This window comes from Pipistrellus hanaki (assembly GCF_964339955.1).
Source record: "Pipistrellus hanaki genome assembly, chromosome: 4".
NCBI classification, from domain to species: Eukaryota; Metazoa; Chordata; class Mammalia; order Chiroptera; family Vespertilionidae; genus Pipistrellus; species Pipistrellus hanaki.
In genome coordinates, this window is record NC_140506.1 from 60270095 (window position 1) to 60291137 (window position 21043).

General features: G+C 36.7%; 2 protein-coding genes across 8 annotated transcripts in view; both read right to left on the bottom strand.

Annotated features, from left to right (window-relative positions):
* The window catches only part of PGGT1B (protein geranylgeranyltransferase type I subunit beta), a 37227-nt gene extending 23645 nt beyond the window's left edge, over positions 1 to 13582 (bottom strand). The window contains exons 1-2 of one of the 2 annotated variants that reach the window (XM_084882841.1): positions 13388 to 13582; positions 4872 to 4990 (exon numbers count right to left, since the gene is read on the bottom strand). In XM_084882841.1, coding sequence (XP_084738967.1) covers positions 4872 to 4990; positions 13388 to 13527 — 259 coding nt within the window. In that variant the 5' untranslated portion in view covers positions 13528 to 13582. The remainder of the gene's footprint in view (positions 1 to 4871; positions 4991 to 13387) is intronic. The other variant, XM_084882842.1, reaches the window with a different exon arrangement.
* A 22-nt stretch (positions 13583 to 13604) lies between these two features.
* The window catches only part of CCDC112 (coiled-coil domain containing 112), a 114306-nt gene continuing 106867 nt past the window's right edge, over positions 13605 to 21043 (bottom strand). For 3 of the 6 annotated variants that reach the window (XM_084882835.1, XM_084882836.1, XM_084882833.1), the window contains 4 exons: positions 20221 to 20628; positions 18869 to 18964; positions 18221 to 18339; positions 16785 to 17398 (listed from right to left, as the gene is read on the bottom strand). In XM_084882835.1, coding sequence (XP_084738961.1) covers positions 17368 to 17398; positions 18221 to 18339; positions 18869 to 18964; positions 20221 to 20628 — 654 coding nt within the window. In that variant the 3' untranslated portion in view covers positions 16785 to 17367. Of the gene's footprint in view, positions 13671 to 15628; positions 15651 to 16784; positions 17399 to 18220; positions 18340 to 18868; positions 18965 to 20162; positions 20629 to 21043 lie in introns of those variants that run through there. The other 3 variants (XR_014794938.1, XM_084882837.1, XM_084882834.1) reach the window with 3 other exon arrangements.

Sequence of the window (21043 nt, forward strand, 5' to 3'; positions counted from 1 at the left end):
TTTGTACAGATGCTAAACCAGTTCAAAAAACAACAAAGAAAGGCTTGCCATTATATAAGGACCCATAAAATACTCACACCTCCTTCAATCCAGTAATGATACATCCTGTGCACAGAAACACTTGCTGCAGTATTATAAGGGTGAAAATTTAGAATAAATACACTCAGAAGTTTTACATTTTACTGGTTTATAACTTTTTGTTTTTTAAAAAGACTCCAAATGTAGTGTCTTTACAATGCTTGATGTACTGTTGGCATTTATTATGAGTTAATAGCAAAACTTTACGTTTTTCTCTGAGATATGACCCAATCATCAGGCAGGAGCTGGTTTTGTAGCATAATAATTGTCTTTCAGGTGCAGGCACACAAATACAGGGATTGTTTTTCCTTACAGTCGATAGCTATACACTTACATTCTCTATTAATACATCTATAATAACACATATCTCTACATGCTCACACATAAGCTCACATATACACATTACACTCATGTACATATTCCCATTCTTGCTGCTGCTTCTTTCCATCTACCCAATTTCACTTTCTGAAGTAGTCTAGATTTTTATGATATATTCCATGTAACAAAATAAACTAATTTGACTTTATGGCTCTACCATAATGTAGGATCACCAAATCAGTGGTTCTCCATTCTTATTGTGCATCACACAGGGATTGTTGGACAGGTCAAAGATAGCAGACTGTAAATACTCAAAGGAATACTATACTCCTAGTAAAGTAATAATTAGGGGGAACTATGTAGCAACAATGTAGCAACATGGAGAAATGTATAATGCCAAGAGAAAATATAAAACTATGTGCATTATGCTTATAATCAAACAAATGATACTTATCAGCAAAGTCCAGAAGAGAATAAACAATATAGACACTGGATGATGGCAAGTTAGGATACTAGGTCCTTTTTTGTTACTAAGAAAATGTTAAGTATAAACTTCCCATTTATTCCAAATTTACAACTGAATGCATAGGGCATAATTTAAAATTTTTTGGAGATTATTAAATGGCACCACCTAGTGTTCCTCTTCGGTAGTAGCAAAGCAAAATGAAAGAGGTCTGTCTAGCTGCCTAACAGAATCAATTGTATAGTTTCAAAAAAATAGATACTTCTTAGGTCCAAACCCAAGCCCACATCAAAGCTCTGAGAATTGGGCCTGGACAATCATATAAAAAAAGAAAAAACAATCCCATGATACTATTAATGGTGGTCATGCCACTTAAATATAATTCAAAAGTGATTTGGTCATTTTTCTAACTTTCTAATCCTTATTTTAAAAGTTAGGTTTTTGCACTAAGCAAAGAGAATTCAAGTGAAGAGTATGGAAATTTTTATGTAAAATTTGACACTTATATTTTATGACTATAGAAATAATTCTTCATAGGTCTTAAGAAACATGAAGTTTCCTAGTAAAAGGACACACCTTATACCAGTGATTCTCAACCTTTCTAATGCCATGACCCTTTAATACAGCTCCTCACGTTGTGGTGACCCCCAACCATAAAATTATTTTTGTTGCTACTTCATAACTGTAATTTTGCTACTGTTAATTGTAATGTAAATATCTGTATTTTCTGATGGTCTTAGGCAACCCTGCTAGCGGTTCTCAACCTGTTGAGAACCGCTGCTGTAAACACAGATATTTATATTAAGATTCATTAACAGTAGCAAAATTACAGTTATGAAGTAGCAACAAAAATAATTTTATGGCCAAAACCGGTTTGGCTCAGTGGATAGAATGTCGGCCTGAGGACTGAAAAGTCCCAGGTTCGATTCTGGTCGGGGGCATGTGCCTTGGTTGCAGGCACATCCCCAGTAGGGGGTGTGCAGGAGTGCTGGAAAACAAATCAGTTTAAGTAAAAAAGAGATGTTGACAGGAAGCCAGGAAGGCTAGTCAACAACCTTAGTAATTGCTCTAACCTTTAGTTGAGATATTGTTAGCTGAAGCAGCCTCCACCATGTTTGTCCAGTGAAAGTTTCTGTTATTTCCTGCCTAATGCCTACATGTAAATTTCTGTTTATGTTTTCCCCAAACCCTTAATAAAAGGGGATGGCAGGGCCAGAGCAGGTAGTAGTTCTCCCACTAGAGTTGGACTTCCGCCTGGCCCCCCATATCACCAAGTTGAATTTCTTCAAGTCTCAAGTCTCTTCATTTGTGTGCGGCCCTTCTCCAGAACCTGAACCCTGAGTTGGAACTCTTTACATGCGGGCCATGAAAGAGATTCCTATACAGGAGGCAGCTGATAGATAATTCTCTCTCATTGATGTCTCTGACTCTGTCCCTCTCTCTTCCTCTCTGTAAAAAATCAATAAAATATATTTTAAAAAATAATTTTATGGTTGGGGATCCCCACAACGTGAGGAGCTGTATTAAAGGGTCGCAGCATTAAAAAGGTTGAGAACCACTGCCTTATATAATCTTTTTCAGGATGTCAAGAGAGACACAGATAAGGCAAATGTAATATTCAATAGCTTAAAAATGTTCTTGTAAATATCTATTTTCTAAATTTCACAAAATGGTTTTAGAATTGGACCTAAACCAATTAAAGACTTTCTTTCATAGAAATTAGAGATTTAACAGTGTTTCATCCACAAAATAGTAAATTGAGAATTTAAAATTACAGTTGGACCATGAAAAGATCTGTGGTTTGGCCCATCAGACGTTATGATTAGGGAAAATTGGGACCATAAACCAACCTCTGTGGGATCTTTGCAACAAACCCTGATCACAGTGTTTCCAAAAAGGTGCTCTACAAATTTTTAAACTTGCAACATACTCGAGTTAGCCACAGGAAATTATATTTACATTTTAAGCATATTATTATTATTATTATTATTATTTTTTTTTTTTTCCCATGTACAGGGTGTCATGTCACAGGAAGGTCAGAGTGTTCTGCCCCCGTGAAGAGTAACCCACGTTCCTATTGGATGTGTTGTAAACAGAGGAGCCATTCTCAGGCTCCCTGCTCTGATCACACCCCATTAAGCATATTATTTTAAAAAGGCAACAATCTGCCCTGGCCATTTTGGCTCAGTGGATAGAGCATCGGCCCTCAGACTGAAGGGTCCTATGTTGGATTCCAGTCTAGGGCACATACCTCAGTTGCAGGCTCAATTACGTTCAAAAGGCAATCAATTGAAGTGTATTTCTCACATCGATGTTTCTCTCTCTTTGCCTTTACCCCTCCCTTCCATTCTCTTTAAAAATCAATGGGACAATATCATTGGGTGAGGATTAAAAAAAATAAAAGACAACAATCTGACTGAAAAACCTACCGTGTTTCCCCAAAAATAAGACATCCTCCGAAAATAAGACCTAGCGCATGGAAAGATAAGACATCCCCTGAAAATAAGACCTAGCGCAACTTTGGGAGAAAAAATTAATATAAGACACTGTCTTATTTTTGGTGAAACAGGGTACTAAAAAAAAATCATTAAGCAATTTACCTTTTAATATTAAACCACCTTATCTACATTCCCAAACAATCGTAATATTTTATGAGACTATTAATGGACATATATCAATAATGAAAACAACAAAGGACTAGGAAACAGAAAACTGTATTCTAATTTTGTCTCTAGCCTTAACTCCTTGGGTAAAGAGTCATTATATACCGTATTTTTCGGACCATAAGACGCACCGGACCATAAGACGCACCAGTTTTTAGAGAAGGGAAATGAAGAAAAAAAGATTCTGAAACAAATAGTGTCCTAAAATATTTTATGTGCATTAAAACCCAACATCACAGTCATAAACACATGTAATCAACCCTGTAAAGTAAACAGCAGCATTTAGAACCATTTTAGAGCCGGGCAAGCACACAGAGACCACACAGAGCCGGGCAAGTAAAAAAACTTTTTTTTTACAGTATATGTGTAGGCTATATTTGGACCATAAGACGCAGGGACTTTTCCCCCCACTTCTGGGGGGAAAAAGTGCGTCTTATGGTCCGAAAAATACGGTACATTGTGGACAAATGACTAATCTCTCTGGAGCTTAATATCCTCATTTGTAAAACGATGGACTATAATATCCCTTGCTCTATACCTAGCTTAAAATTCTCTAGTTGTGCCCCTGATCAGAAAAAGCACACAATTCCCAGCCTGATCCCTTGTGTTTCCTAAATACTTGCACAGGTTGATAAGAAGGGTCCCAAGGCCCCAATGGTCTGACCACACACAAATTACTAGGATACCACTACAACTCTGGAGTTAAGTGGAAGGTCAGGGTTAATTCTGATTAATTATTCACAATGTACTTGAGTGCCATACATGGAGGAATATATATTTATACATACACTTCAAAGCAGCATTGGGACTCTGAGTCAGAAGCCTGGATTTCATGCTGGCTCTACTACTTAACATGTATGTGGCCTCTGGGCAGGTCTCTCAACCATTTGTACACCATTAGCATCTATAGGCGCAAGCAGCGGACCTTTTAAAATTAAATTCAAAATATTGTGGCAGTTAACTGGTTAATCACTCGCCTCTCATTTTCCTCTTTGGGACAGGCAGATCAAATTTAATAAAGCATTTGACAATTCTTTCAAAAATTATAAAATATTAAATAATGAACAGCATTATTTTTGCCAATATCAAATACAAATAATCAACAAACAGTCATCAATGTGGAATCTATTAACCCCAGACAACTTTAAATTATTCCCCAAAAGAGTAAATATTAGACTTGTTAAGTGTTATACTTGAACAAAATGGAGTGTTGTATTACAATAAAAACATAGATGAATAAAATATATTAATAGTTTATGAATAAATATGACAATATGCTAATCCAACAACACATGTAATGCCAGGTACAACTAGACACATTAAAAATAAAATGCTAAAAACTCACTCACTGTCTTCTGTGGGAAGGACCTGCAGGGAGTAAATCCACTCTATTATATCATCTTTGTTCACCACATCTAAGGAATCCAACATATCCAGCCCAGAGAGCGCAAAAAATGCAATTGTCAACCTAAAAGAAAAAAAAAGTAAGATTCCATCTTTACTAGGGAACCACTGAAGTCTTTCTGATTCAAACACATAATAAATTCATTCTAATTTTCCAATAATTTAAACAAAACTCCCATCTTGCAAAAGTAAAAATAAACTCAATATATTCTCATAATTTAGTAATATCAATCAAACCTTTGCTTCAATTTTTAAAAAAGAGATATTTTGGGGTTAAAAACTAATCCCATTCATCTGAATTTATTGAAGCCAGTATATTAGTAACCTGAAGGCTAAAAGTAGACTTAAAAAAAGAATTTCCCACACTTGTTCAATATAAATAAAGTCAAAAGTCTGGAAAAAGATAAAAAATCTCAATTTTCACTAATTTGCCAAAAGCAATTATGCTTATCACTGCTGCTTAAATCTTAAAAAATATTAGAATAAGTCAATTTTTATTCAAATTTGTTTACAAATAATGTGACCTCTTAGAAAAAACTTATAATGAATTTTGGAAAGAACACTTTAAAAAATACAAATGCATTTCAAATTCATTCTCCCAAAGAAATCATTCTTTGATGGAATGAAAAACTATAAGACAGCACTCATTCCAAGATTGTGTACTAAATCAGAAACCTAAACCTTATGCTTTCATATAAAAACACTATCTTAGTGATTGCTTTTCACATAAAGAGCTTGTCATATATAATTCCTTTCATGCTGAGATGCATTCTACAATGCTGTTTGATTGAGTATGGCCATTCCCATATTCTAGTAATTCCTATGACTAATATGGATAAATTAGTACTCCAAATTATCTATCTGGTCTAAAATCTTATAACAGAGCCACTTGAGTCATTCTGTAACCTTGTTAACAGAGATTCTAAAAGAGAATTAAGCCTTAATGCCTAAGGAACCTATTGTATATAGACTTCTTCTCTAAGTCTCTAGAATGATATTATCTAGAATGGTATTACCAACTTGAGAAGAAATGAGAAAATAATCACTTTTTTTTTTAGATTGTAATGTTCTCTCTGATCCTTGGTTGAAAAAGCTGGCATCTATTATATAATGGGATTAAGTTCATCAAACCAAAGATGAACTTAATCCCAATAAAAGCTTAAGGGCAAAAACTAACACTAAAAAGATATTGGTACACTTAAGAACAATAAATGTTGGGAAACTTACATTATTGAGATTACTGCGTATTAGACACTGAGCTAGAAATTTCTCATACACTATCTGAATTTAATTCTAACAACCCACTCAGATTCACCTTAATTAGGGAGGTGATTTATCTGGTTAAGATCAGGATATTTAATCTAGAGGGGAATGGAATACCTTCATATGGAAAGCTGTAATTTATAGCTCAGATTTCATAGCTTCAAATTCTAGGTTGGCCAATTTATAGCCATGTAAAACCTGGGCAGGTTACCTAACCTTTTCTCAATCTTTCTAAGTCCTTATCTGTAAATTATTGTTACACCTCACATAGTTACTGTGTTTACCATAAGCAAGCACTCAATAAATGGAAGATACTATTATTGTTATTTTCTGTTTCAAAGGGATAGGAGTATCAATGACTACAATCACAGTTTCCTGTTATAGGTCTTTTCTCCAGATTTGGGTTGGCAACCTTTCTCCCCCAGGGAACAGCTCTTCTCTAAAACAAAATGGTACTATGGACTTAAGGAAAACTTCTACCTAGCAGTAGCCAAGTTTGAAAATCACTGCTCTTGGTAATAAGTATATTTCATGAGATAAGTTCTGCCTCATTCTGATATGAACTCAAATATCTATTGAATTAACTAACAAATAAAAGACCTGCAATACTATATCTAACCCTCCTGGAGAGCTCTCACAAGGTTTTCAGTTTTACTACAATCCAGAAAGTAAATGATCACAATCAGGTAAAAGTAAGCATATAATAATTTAGCTTATTAAAGCATTATTATAGAAAAAAGCAAAAGGAAGACAGAAATAAAAATGGAGAACAACATGAGATTGTTGATAACCTGTTGAGACTGAATAAAATAAATACCTTCCAATTAGTAAAAATTACATACTAAGAAATCATATCGAAAGAGCTATTAAAATATGCTGGTATTCTTTACTCAGTTAAGAAACTGAGAAATAATACAGTCTATCTCTTAAAATTTCTAGCACAAGATAATGAAGTTCAAAGAATTAAAGTAATTTGCTTAAGATTTCAATGCTATATAACCAATTAAAACTGACGGCAGTGTGGTGTTCTCCACAGGGGTGTTTCTCAAATCTGTCTATATATTACTATCAGTTTAAAAACAAGCAACGAAAACACCACAAACAAACCTAGAGAGGCCTGGGCCCTACTCTATGACAGTAAAATTAGAAATTCTGGGAGAGCCGGGACCGGTTTGGCTCAGTGGATAGAGCGTCGGCCTGGGGACTGAAAGGTCCCAGGTTCGATTCCGGTCAAGGGCATGTACCTTAGTTGCGGGCGCATCCCCAGTAGGGGGTGTGCAAGAGGCAGCTGATCGATGATGATTCTCTCTCATCGATGTTTCTAACTCTCTATCCCTCTCTCTTCCTCTCTGAAAAATCAATAAAATATATTAAAAAAAAAAAAAAAAAGAAAGAAATTCTGGGAGAAAATTGGGAACTTGGTATTTAAAACAAAACAAAACAAAACACCTTCCCAGGGGAGTCTAACGTGCAGCCAGGCTTCCCCATAGCTGAGGTTCTCCACTGGCAGCAATATTACCCCCAGGGGACATTCCGAAGATTTTTGGTTCTCACAAATAGGGGAGATGCTACTGGCATCCGGTAGGTAAAGGCCAAGAATTCTGCTAAATGTCATATGGTTTACTGGTCAACCTCATTAAGTAAAGAAATATCTGGTGTTTCCTAAATACTTGGAGTTTCATTAAAGATATATTAGTAACTCATCTGTTTTTCCTAATATTCTTACCTTTGAATATATCACCAATAGCTTATCCATTTTTATAAATATTTGGTTATTTCTAATAAAGTTGGTGTCAACATTCCTGTATAATTTTTTATATAGATAGGTTTTATTTACTTTTGTCAAAAAGTGAGTGCATAATCTGAGTCACTGAGTATTTGAATGTTTAAATTTACAAAGATTAGCACATTGTGGTCTAAAGTGAATACACCATCATGGATGTTGTGATTCAGTTGTTTGGGTGTGGTCCCATGTACAGAAGGGTTGCCAGTCGAATTGCTTGGAGTGTCCCTGGGTTGTGGGCTAGCTTCCCAGAATAGGGTGAGCAGGAAATGGGTGGTCTATGTTGCACTCTTGCATTGTGTTTTTCTCCCTCACCCTTCTCTCCCCAAAAATTAATAAAATTGCCCGCCTGGCATGCCTCAGTCATTGAGCTTTGACCTATGAACCAGATGGTCATGAGTCAATTCCAGGTCAGGGTACATTCAGGAGTTGCCGGCTCAAACCCCACTGTGGGGTGTGCAAGAGGCAGCCAGTCAGTGACGCTCTCTCATCATTGTTGCTTTTATCTCTGCCTTCCTTTCTGAAGTCAATAAATATGTATTTTAAAAATCAAACTATTTCTTAAAATTAAAAAGAAAAGAAAAAGAAAAAGGTGGCTGGTGGAGCCCTGGCTGGTGTGGCTCAGTTGGTGGGAGTGTCATACAGTACACTGAAAGGTCTTGGGCCTCGGGATCCATTCCTGGTCAGAGCACAAACCTAGATCGCAGGTTTGGTCCCTAGTCCTCAGTCAGGCACCTTTAGGAATATTTCTCTTTCACACCCATGTCTGTCTGTCTGTCTCCCCTCCCCTCTCCTTCCCTTTCCCCTCTCTTTAAAAATCAATGAGCATGTCCTCACATGAGGATTAAAAATAAGTAAGTAAGTAAGTATTTGGTAAAAAATGTCAACATGCTGAGGTTGAGAAACCCTGATTTAAAGTCATACTGTTATCTGTTTATAAGTGTTACCTGAATGATCTGTTTTTCATTTTACTTGCTCCCAGATATGAAGACGAATACCAGAAATCAGTCATCTGGTGGTACCCTATTTTAAAATCTTGCACACTTAATCATTAAAGGCTTCTAAATGTCCAGCATTTTCAATTCATAGCAGTTGAGACTATGGTTTATAAAATTAACAGCTACAGAGCAAAGCTTCTGTTTGTAAAATGAAGTGCTCAGCAGTGGCTGGCAGACAGGACCAAGAAGTCATCTGGGCCTTGCCCGAAGATAGATTAGGAAAGTATTCCTTTTCTGACCATGCCAGAGTTCTCAAGTAGTCCTAAAACTCTGAGAGGAAGAAAATTAAACAGGCCACAGGAAATAGAAAGAAATTTTAGGCTGTGGGCCACTGGGAGAAATAATGTAGGATTTTATGTTGACCAGATGACTGCTACTTGGAATATCGATTGCTGTGCAACTTGCCTTGTTGCAGGTATACAGAGAGGTAATCTTGTCATGTGAGTACCTAAAATCGGGCCAATGAGGTTATTTTTATTTTATCATTTCTTTGGAGGACTTTTCTCTAATCTTTCTTTCCCCTAAAATTGAACTGAGTATGTAGTCTGAAAAACCAAAGCAAGCCAAGTCTTTCTGCCTCTTCTGCACTGAACAATACATATAAAAGGTATATCTTACATGAATGAAAAAGTAACATTTTTTGTCCTTACATCAAATCGCTTCACCAGTGGAGCATAAATGATTTCTCCAAAAGATCTCAAAATTTTCAAGCTTAAGAACAAAGCTCACAATCCAAGATTTAATATCCTTTTGACTTGACTAGTAACTACTTTTCAGAAGCTAATATAAAAGAAAAACCTCAGGTGAAACAACAAACACTATACATTTGAATTTTCATAGAGCAATTGTTATTGGAAAAGTAAAAATTATTTAGTCTTATTTGTTAGACCAAAGGAAACAGGGAAATGAAACAATTCTGACAAAATGGTGGGTCAGAAAATAAGAATCTAAATGTCTAGGTCCAATATTAGCCTTCTTTAGAGTAAACTATTTCATATCTATCAGTAAAAAGGAATGAACACAGGAACACCTGAATCATGGGTTTACTACCATATCCCCATACCTATGCACACACAGGCACTCAATAAATGTCTGTGGAATTGAACTGCAATACTGGATAAGAATAACATCTTTGTCACCACACAGTTTTATCTTAAAACTCTAGTATCAGTAGAAATTTTGTGACCAATCACCTTTGCTTAAAAGGTTGGAGCTTCTTCACAAGTATCTTTTTAAAAATATATATATTTTATTGAATTTTTACAGAGAGGAAGGGAAAAGGTTAGAGAGAAACATCGATCAGCTGCCTCCTGCACACCCCCTACTGGAGATGTGCCCGAAACCAAGGTACATGCCCCTGACTAGAATCGAACCTGGGACCCTTCAGTTCGCAGGCCAACACTCTATCCACTGAGCCAAACCAGTCAGGGCTTCACAGGTATCTTACAGTCAACATGAATCACATTCACCACAAAAGGACTTAATGCTAAACTAAGAAAAGACTGTAAATCAGGAAACAGAAAAACTGAAAACTTTTTTTAAAAATCACAACAAAAACTGATATGTACAGATTAGGTTTAAAAAAAATATATTTTTATTGATTTTTAGAGAAAGGGAGGGAGAGAGAAACATCGGCTGCCTAAAACCAGCAACGTTTCAGTGCACGGGACACCCAATCAACTGAGCCACACCTGCCAGGGTTGTACAGATTATCTGAAATGTATTATTAATTGAGCCATCAGAAACCAAAAATTATTATTATTTTTTTTTTTAAATATATTTTATTGATTTTTTATAGAGAGGAAGGGAGAGAGATAGAGAGCTAGAAACGTCGATGAGAAAAACATCGACCAGCTGCCTCTTGCACACCCCCTACTGGGGATGTGCCCGCAACCAACGTACATGCCCCTGACCGGAATCGAACCTGGGACCTTTCAGTCCGCAGACCGACGCTCTACCACTGAGCCAAACCGGCTTCGGCCCAAAAATTATTTTTAAAAATTCTACTCAAGTGACAAACACAAGGCATAAATATATATAATTAATATCTCTTAACTAATGTAATATACCATGATACTATATATCTATTATCTAGTATGTAATGCCTGGTGTAGATTCTAAATTATACTAATGTTATTAAATCAAGTATTAAACATTTTTTACTGTTTTACTTATATTGTGACCAAGATTACACAATTTACTGTCAATATGCATTAGTCTATGTGGTTTTGTCCATGCTGAAATTTTAAAGGGTAAACCAATCAAACGCACCTTCATTTTAAAAATACAACCACAGACCTATAATAATAGCTACAAAGTTCAACAGTCAAAATAGGATGGAAGATTTTTTTTTCCCAATTGCTATGAATTCACATAAAATTAATCCCAATAAGACATAAATGTGCTTATCAAAATATTTCTTAAGCCCTGGCCGGTTTGGTGTAGTGGATAGAGCGGCAGTCTGTGGACTGAAGGGTCCCAGGTTTGATTCCGGGCTGGGGCACATGCCCAGGTTGAGGGTTTGATCCCCAGTAGGGGGCATGTAGGAGGCAGCCGATCAATGATTCTCATCATTGATGTTCCTGTCTCTCCCTCTCCCTTCCTCTCTGAAATCAATAAAGAAATATATTTTTAAAAATATGTATTTCTTAACATCCTATACCATACAATTTTGGAACTCTTTTAAAAAAAATTAAACTTATTGAAGTAACATTGGTTAATGATATTATATAAATGATATAATTAAGTCTAGGCATGGGCTCTGCTAGTCAATCCATACTGATGGATAGAGAAAGGAATATAAATAACGCTTTACTCTTTTTGAACAAGAATCTGTTCATCTTTCAGAGCTCAGCTCACATTATTCAATAAATATTTAATGCTTCTCATGTGCCCAAAGCTGCTCAATGTCCCAGTACAATGCTATCCAATAAGATTTTCTGAGATGACAGAACTATTGGAATAGGAGCAAAAGCCATAGCCAATGTGGTGACTGTGCATTTGAACTACAGTGGCTACTGTAAACAGAATTGAATTTTAAATTTAATTTAATTTTAATTAATTCAAATTTAAATAGTCAAATGTGACTAATGGCCACCACCATACTGGACAGGGCAACGCTAGTTTTAAAGAAATAAACAAGACAGACAAAGACCCTGCCTTCATGAAGTTTACAATCCAGTATGAAAAAATATGTTAAGCAAATAAGCCAATAAATATATAATTTTGGGTGGTGATTGGAAGTGGTGTCTTTTGGAAAGGGTGATTAGAGAAGGCATCTCTAAAGAAATCTGGATTGGGGACCTGCCCTTTCAATTAGCTCCCATGAATCCTACCTACACGGATTGCACAGAACTCTATTGATAAACTGCTAGTTTATCTTGGTCAGCTGTATTCCAGCAACTAACATAAATGTTTCCTGAGCAGTATGCAGAAGTAATCTATAAAACTTCCAAAACTGACCCAGTCAGGCAGTGTTCAAAATACAGTAAAGACTCAGAGTTCAGAAAGTGTGGAGAGAGACCAGAGCAAAAACAACCTGCTCTTCCCACCCAGTCCCCGGCAGCTTTGGAGCCTCACTTCAAAACGGCGATGAGAGCAAAGACTGCCTCCGCCTTCCGTTCTTCTCATCCCCAGACTTTTACTCTGAATGACTAATTCAGAGTTTCTCAGCCTCTGCCAGATCACACTCTCATTGCAAACACGCTTCTCCAGGCTGCTTCAAGCAACACTGCACCTCCTTCGCCAATCTCCTCCTGTCACTGGATTCGCAGTTCCTGGAAAGTGAATTTCCATTCACACGTCAGAGGCTCTCTGCTGCTCCTGTACACCAAGCACAAGACGGCCACTCAGCTATGAGTTAACGAGTCCCATACGTGGTGAACGATGGAAACAGACTTTTCGTGATGGACACCCAACAGCATTTACAGATATCGAATTATAATCCTAACCTAAACACCTGAAATGTGTATAATGTCATTAACCAATGCCACCTCGGTAAAAAAGAAAAAAAAGAAAAAAAAAAAAGAAAAAAGCGCCAATGAATTAGGAAAGGGAACCACAGGAGAGGCTGTTTATCTAAAATATAATGACAAACGCTTTTCCTTTTTTCCTTTTATACCCATTAAAAGTAATGAGGCCGGGAGGACGGAGTGAAAAAGCTCAGAGTTGACGGGGTGAATGGCCGGGAAGTGAAAATGGGCGGAAACTGGAGATCGCCAAAGCCCTGGACGTCCAGCTCCCCCAAACCCTCCCCCGTAGCCCGGGGGAAAGAGAGTGACCCCCGGCCAGCGGAGAGGAGAGGAGGGGAGGGGAGGCGCGGGGCAGGGCCAGGTGGGCGGCGGCGCAGCCCCCTCCGGCGCCGTCCCGCCGGGGCCCGCACCCCGGGCCGGCCCTGCCGGCGGTGGCCGCCAGTTACCTGCTGGTCTCCAGCGAAGAATAGCGCTCCGGCAGAACCTGGAGGCAGCGCTGGAAGAACCGCACGTGCCGGTCCCGCAGGAAATCCAGCCGCTCTCCTTCGCAGTCCCCCGCCGGCTGCCCGTCCTCCGCCGCCGCCATGCTGCTGCGGAAGCGACGCCCGCCGTGACCCGGAAGCAGTTGGCGGGCGGCGCGAAGGGATCCCGAGGAGCTGGACCGGGTGCGTTTGCTGAAGACACAGTCACTGGGAAGTCGGGCCCCGCGCTTTATCGCCGGGTTCCTTCCTAGGTAGAGCACCACCCAAGCTTTCCTACCCCAAACCCCAAAGCTTCGGAAACACCTCGCGAGCCTTGTAAAGTGCGGCTCAGAAACTAGTACTTTGAAGCGTAATGTCAGTAGGTCCAGGTGTGCTTTGAGGAAATCAGGCCCCAAAGGTCATGGGGATGGAATATATGAAAACAGCAATGGCTCGGTATAAATTTTCCAACAGATTCATTTTGCGGGGGAGGCCACAGTTTTAAGCTGAATGGATATGTTAACTAAACCTACAGTTCAATCTATGGATATAAACAAATGTTTAAGTGATTACTGACACTACAAAAGTTGAGTCGTTCCCAGTTCTCGAGAATATCAGAAATCACGTTTAAATATATCTAAATGCAATACGCATGCACAACATATACTCACACATGTGACTGCTTGCATTTTTCTTTTACAAGTTTTAAGGTTTTACTCTCTGCTTGAATCAATGTTTTGACTTCAGCATCACTGTTTTATCAATTTGCAACAGCAAGTAAGCTCCATCTATTCTCCAACTACCCATATACTAAAAAGTGAAATCACATGCTTCCCCCCTACCCCCCCAAAAAAGAGGGATTTAAGTTGCTTCAGCATTTCTCTTTAAAACTTCATAATGAAACTTCATAATGAAATATTGAGAGAAAAAGAAACCCACCCTAGGGTCAGGCTTGAAACTAGATTGTTTTGTTTTATAATCAATTGAGCTAATAGAAGTTTGGGTATAATTTTTATTAGCTGTGTTAAAAAATTTATTTCTTAAAAAGTATATCATGTGGGCTGGAGTTATCTCATACTTATTCACCAATCCAAAGTGCCTACTACTTACAGATTTCCTGAATGTCAGCAAATACAGCAGTAACAAATGGCTGGGTATAAGCAGAGGGCTGTCCTTGGTGCTTCTCTACAATTATGGAGTCCATAATCCTTGCCCTTCAGGTATGCCCTATCTAGAGAGTTTTCACTATATTATTACATACTTACACACACACACACACACACACACACACACACACAATATCTGAAGATGTTCAAAGTGTAGTCATATAAAATACATTTAACTTACCAGAATCAACTATGCATACTCTATATATGCTCTGAAAGATAATCCTCTTCAAACTGGCCCTTAAAAGGAAGCCAAATATTTCATCTGATTCTCAGCAATCTGATCCAAATCAGGAGGAAATATTTCTAGGATGGGCTCAGTGAGAAGTAATATTATATACTTCTAGATAAAGAAAAGGCTTTTCATGGGTGATTTTGATCATACAAGGTTTCTGGCATATCCATGACAGAATATAACCCCCACATAGAATGCCACTCAACATTATTAGCTATGTTTTGTTTTGTTTTGTCTTATAATCAATTGAGCTAATAGAAGTTTGGGTATAATTTTAATTAATAGCTTTGTTAGAAAATTAAAGAAATATAAATAGCTCAAGTCTTCAAAGTATGAGAATGATGGAGTATCCTCATTATAATTGAATCTTATTTAGCCATTAAGTGATAATGACTAAATTATGTAGAAAGAGACAAATATGTGTAATGTAAAGTGCTTACAATATAGTAACTAACTTAATCTATGACTATAGCTATTTAAAAATATGTAGCTATACTTTTGGAAAAAGTTACCCGGGGGTGGTTGAATTGGTGCTTTATAACATTTGTGTGTGTGTTTTTTTCTCTCTAAATTTCTTATTAATGTCCTTTTAAACCAGTTTAAGAAGTGTTTGACATCTCTTCTATGAGCTTGCAACTGAAGACATGTCTGTTGTTTATTTTACGTAGTCTGTATAAAGAGCCATATAACAAATTCCTCATTCACTTTAGATTCAGTTAGAAGGACTGGTTGTTCAAAGAAACTTCCATACACTTTCTATTATTAAAAAGACAAACAAAATAAAAATAAACAAAAAACCCATATAGCATTGCCCACTATGCTTACCTTAGATGCAGGAAATTGAAAGCTGCATTTGTGTGTGGGAAAAAAAGCAACATGTTAGTAAGTAGCAAATAAAAACCTTTACTTTTCTGTATCTTCTTATTCAATTGTTTTTAAATTCCCTTGTCCTGTTCTATATTTTATTCTAAACAGCCTCAAATCATTTTTAAAATTCATGGAAAATGAGTGCTACAAATAAAATGTGCTTTCCTGATTAAGGATGTTTTATGTTAATTCTCCTATTTTGCAACAATAACTGTGTAATAATAATTTAGTTCCCTTTAGAAATTATATTTACTTTGAGTCATAATTGTAAAATAAGAAAAAAGTTTTGACTACTATTACTCATAGTAAATTTGAGTCATTTGACCTAAATGTATCAAGTTACATCTAAAAGTCATAAGAAATAACTTTGTTTATTATGTATACTAGAGGCCTGGTGCATGAAAATTCATGCACTGGAGAGAGGGGGCCTCAGCCCAGCCTGCCCTCTCACAGTCCTGGAGCCCTCAGGGGCGGGAGGCGACTTGGCCCCATCACACCTCTGCTACTGCCACAGCCGGCAGCAAGCCTTGGCCGGCCCTAGTTACCCGAGTCTCGGGTGGCCCTGGATGGGTGGGCAGCCGACATCCAGGCTTGCCTGCACCTTGGGCTGGCCCGGGGCAGCTGGGGGGCAGAGGGCGGGTCCAGCCGCACTGTGTGCCTGCCCCCTCCTCCCCCAGCAGGGCTGGAAGGACTGGGGGGCTCCCGCAGGGTTGAGGGGACTGGGCACTGCCATCTTGTGGTTATGGGTGCCGCAATCTTTTTGATGGTGTGATGGTCAATTTGCATATTCCCTCTTTATTAGATAGGATGGTATTTTTCTATTAGCTGTTGAGAACTAATTAAAATTAGGAACTAAGATTTTATATGAAAAGTTGAGCCTAATTGTTACATTGTGTTTTCATGTACCAAAGCTTGTAAATTTTAAAAGTAACTTTTGAACAAATGTTTTGAGGCAAACAGAAGCAGAAAATTGAATCAGGCAGGAAGATATGAAAGACACAAAGATTTTATAAATGTGTAAAGTCCAAAAAGGCTAAAAGGAAAATTGGAAAAGCTAAAGGAAACCAAAAAGATTTTATCAATAATACAAATAATAGAGTATAAATGAGATGTGAACTGTGAGGCATATTTTTAATATAAATATATAAAACAAAGCATGCTTCGAACAAATACAAAATATTTATTACATAAAAATGTAGTAACTAATAAACTACCAATTTGTTAAACTTAGAAAAAGTACTAACTTATTTCATAATTCAAACCAAAAATTTTTTTATATTTTTGTTTTTCAAGCTAACTTACCTCCAAAATATAAATGTTACAAAAGTTTGGTTTGAAAATGTCATTCCGTGATTGTCCCAACTTATTTTGCTGTGCCATGCCAAAAAGAAAGTATCTTTGAAATGTTGTGGGTATTTAAATGAAATAGTATTTGTAACACAAACTTATTAAAAAAAAAACTTTTACATAATAATAGGCCAACGTACACATTACATACCCTCCTGGTATAAACAGGAAATACTAATGACAATACTACTTGGAGCTTAACATCTGTCAATTTACATACAACACCATAATCAGTCTGTCTTAGCTAGTGATATTTAAAAAACATGCCGTGAATCACTCTATCCTATTCAAGCTGAATATGCTAACATTCCCATCAACTGAATACCAATTCCATTATCTCATATTCTTTTCTAAAGTCCTTGTCTCCAGGTTGGAATAGCCCTAGGAGAAGAAGAGAAGAGCAATTATAAATACAAGGAAAAATTTTATAAAAACCCTAACCGATTATATGTTAACTTCTATTTCTTTTACTCGAACTTTTTTATAAAGCAAGTTTTATTCAGGTAGAGGAAAAGTAAGAGGCCAGGGTGTGGATGCCAGTGTGAAACAAGTGAAAAGTATGCATCCAAGTGGAGGTGGGCCAACTCGAGTTATGCCGATTAAATGTTAATTTAAAAAAATATATGTAGATTTATTTTTTATCACTTTTTACTATAAAATATAATGTACATATCAAAGTTGCACAAAATATAAACATGGTTATTTTTAAAAATATATATTTTATTGATTTTTTACAGAGAGGAAGAGAGAGGGTTAGAGAGTTAGAAACATCGATGAGAAACATCAATGAGCTGCCTCCTGCATACCCCCCATTGGGGATGTGTCCACAACCAAGGTACATGCCCTTGACCTGAATCGAACCTGGGACCCTTCAGTCTGCAGGCCGACGCTCTATCCACTGCGCCAAACCGGTTTTGGCTAAACATGGTTATTTTAAAAAATATTTTTATTGATTTCAGAGAGGAAGGGAGAAGGGGGAGAGAGAGAGAAACATCAATGCTGAGAGAGAATCATTGATTGGCTGCCTCCTGCACACCCCCTACGGGGGAATGAACCTGAAACCGGGCAAGTGTTATGACTGGGAATCAAATTATGACCTCCTGATTCATAGGTCAGTACTCAAACGCTAAGCCATGCTGGCCAGGTGAAACATGCAGTTATTAAATTATTATAAAGTTAACACTCCTTCTAACTCCTTTTTACCTATGTGGGATATGTAGAAGTGGCCCACAGCCTGTTGGTCCTAAGTTTTTGGTCCGTTCTTCCCAGCCTTTGGTAGGTTTGTAAAGCCTAGAAGGATCTCTGTTAACATTGTTTTCAACCTGCAATCAGAAGTAAAATGAATCTGAAATATTAACATTGTATTTGTGATCCTTACTAAGAAAAATAACTTGATATTGAAAACTGTTAATAATCTCTTCTGTAAACTTTTTATTGTGCTCATATAGCTAAAATAAAAGTTGGGACTACATCAATCAATAAACTGTTACTTTAGTTTCTTTTTTCTAGTTCAATTATTTTATTCTGTTTATAGTATGAAGGAAATATGATGCAGCAAATAGTGCCATAGCCAGGCAATAAATTTAGGATAAATATCCACCAGTAAGTTCTTTGTTTTTTTGAGAGTCACCTATATCTCTAGCTATTAGTATCACCAATGAGATTAAGCACTGTGTTTATAATGTGAAATGATAGAATTCAAACAATAGTTTAAATTGTACTAAGCTATGCTAAATAAGTACATTTTAAAGAAGATGATACAGAAATCAAGCTGGATATAAAGAAAATGGATGTTTGTATTCTTACAAATCATGGAATTAGAATAACAAAAATAATCTCAGTAAAGAGTACCTTTTTTTTTAATTTTGCCAGTCTTCTTTGTTTTTCTGCCTTTTCATCTTCTTTTGACTGTCTATCAAGAATTTTCAGTTCAAGTTTACGCAAATCCTAAGAAACATATGCCAACAAAAAATATAACATTAGAAAGTAAAATCAACTAAAATTTGTTTCAAACAAATTTTAAAGTAAAATTTAAAGTAACTGCTTGAAAGTAAAATTAAATTACTTTAAATATTAATATTCCTTAATCTGACCTTTTCCAACAAGAGCAAAAGCTTTATTTTCCTTAAAAATAAGTGTGATACATGCACATCTTTTGGAATTATTTTCTGCTTGGTTATTTCTTATTTTAATAGGTGAGTTAAGCCCACTTTCAGTACAGATATGTCTGGTTTTAGATCTCATATTTGGGGCATTTTGTTATTTGGGGAGATATTTTTATAGAGACTAAAATTCCACTAATGTGTTTTTGCCTAATTTTTTGTACTTTTCTTGATTTTTGCTTTATAGATATTGCTGTTTTATCTCATTTGCACTCTTTTTCGTTTTAAAGTATATATACTTTGTCTTTTTGAGACTCTTAGGACTGAATTCCACTTTGATAAGACTATAATCTCTTTGACTGCATTTTCTTATATATGTTTGTTTTTAAATCATTTATGATCCTACCTTCAGCAATAACCTTGATTCCTTTAAATATACACTGAATATCTACAATGTCCAGGGTACAGGAATAAACAAAGGACAAAATCTCTACCCTTATGGAGCTTCTACTATGATGGGAGATGGACCGTAAACAAGTAAGGAAATCATCTGTGGGGAACAGCCAGGCAGTTTGGCAAAGAAAAAGTAGTCTAGCCTGTGGCTACCTTTCCAGCCTTGTTCCTGCTGATTCCCACCTGCCCTCTGATGCCCTTAGGATACTGAAGTGTTCGTGGGTTCCCCACAAACCACTGTTAGACTTCTCCAAGCTGTCATTCATGCTGTTCCCTTCACTAGGAAAGATCTCTCCTTTCTTCTTCAAGACTCAAATACCACTTAGTGTCTCTCTGACACTAATAGCTATGGTAATAAGCTACCCTCCCTGCATACCCATCTTCTAAAATTCTCTGTCCACAATCACCTCAATCACGGCACTATTGACAACATCATACAGAAATATACTTGCCCATCTATCTTTCCCACTACTATAATATACAAGAAATGAGGGCGGGGGCAGGGAGGTGGAATGAGGGAGCATTGGTAAGCAGAAGCCTAATATAACAGAAGCACTCAATTTTTCCTGAACTGAATCTGGAAGTAGTACCTCTATTTGTAGTAATACCACTAAATAATTTCTAAAATTATTTAGAAAACGTATTTACTCTTTCTTGAAATCTGGAAATTTCATCAGCAACAGTTTTCCTTTTTTCTGCCTTTTCTGCCTTTTCCCTTATCTCCTTTTCAAGTCTTAAAAATTCTTCCTGTTCTTTCTTCTGCTGAGTGTAGTTTTCTAGTAGTAATTTTAGTTTAAACTGGCGTTGGCGCTCTTTCTGTTGCCTTTTCTCTTTCTCTTCCTCTTCTTTTAACTGGGAAGCATATTTCATTGACATTTCTATACTTTTCTGTTTTTTCCAAGCTTCCACTGCCAATTTCTGCCTCTTTCTTTGTTCCTCTTTTTGCTTTTGATTATCTTCTTGTTTGCTTTGAAAAAGCATAGGCATGTCCTCTGCCTTTTCCTTGAACATTTCCTCCTTTTTTTGCAGCTTTTTAGTTTTCCAATTCTGAATAGACTGATGAAGAAAATATAGTAAGGGAAAAATTAATAACCAAAAGCACTTTAAAATACAACCTCAAGTCCATCTTTCTATAAAGAATATTGGTTACAGGATACTTGGGTTTCCAAGTGTTGTTGTTGTTGCCTTTTTAACCAGTACAGTTTTTTCTACTTTTGTTCTTAAAAATTAATGTCTCTTAAAACACTGAATAATGATTTATTCTTTTGACCTTTCTTATCCTCTCTTAACCCCCAGTTCACAAAGATTACACCTCATTTGTTTGTGTTCATGGGAAACATTCTTTTCCTCTGATCATCTTACTTATGCTTCCAAAATCCTCTTTCAAGGCTTAAAATCCTTTCTGAGTGACCCTTCTTTGTTCAAATATCAGAAGGGGAATTAAGAGTGATGTGGTTGAGAGTATGGGCTC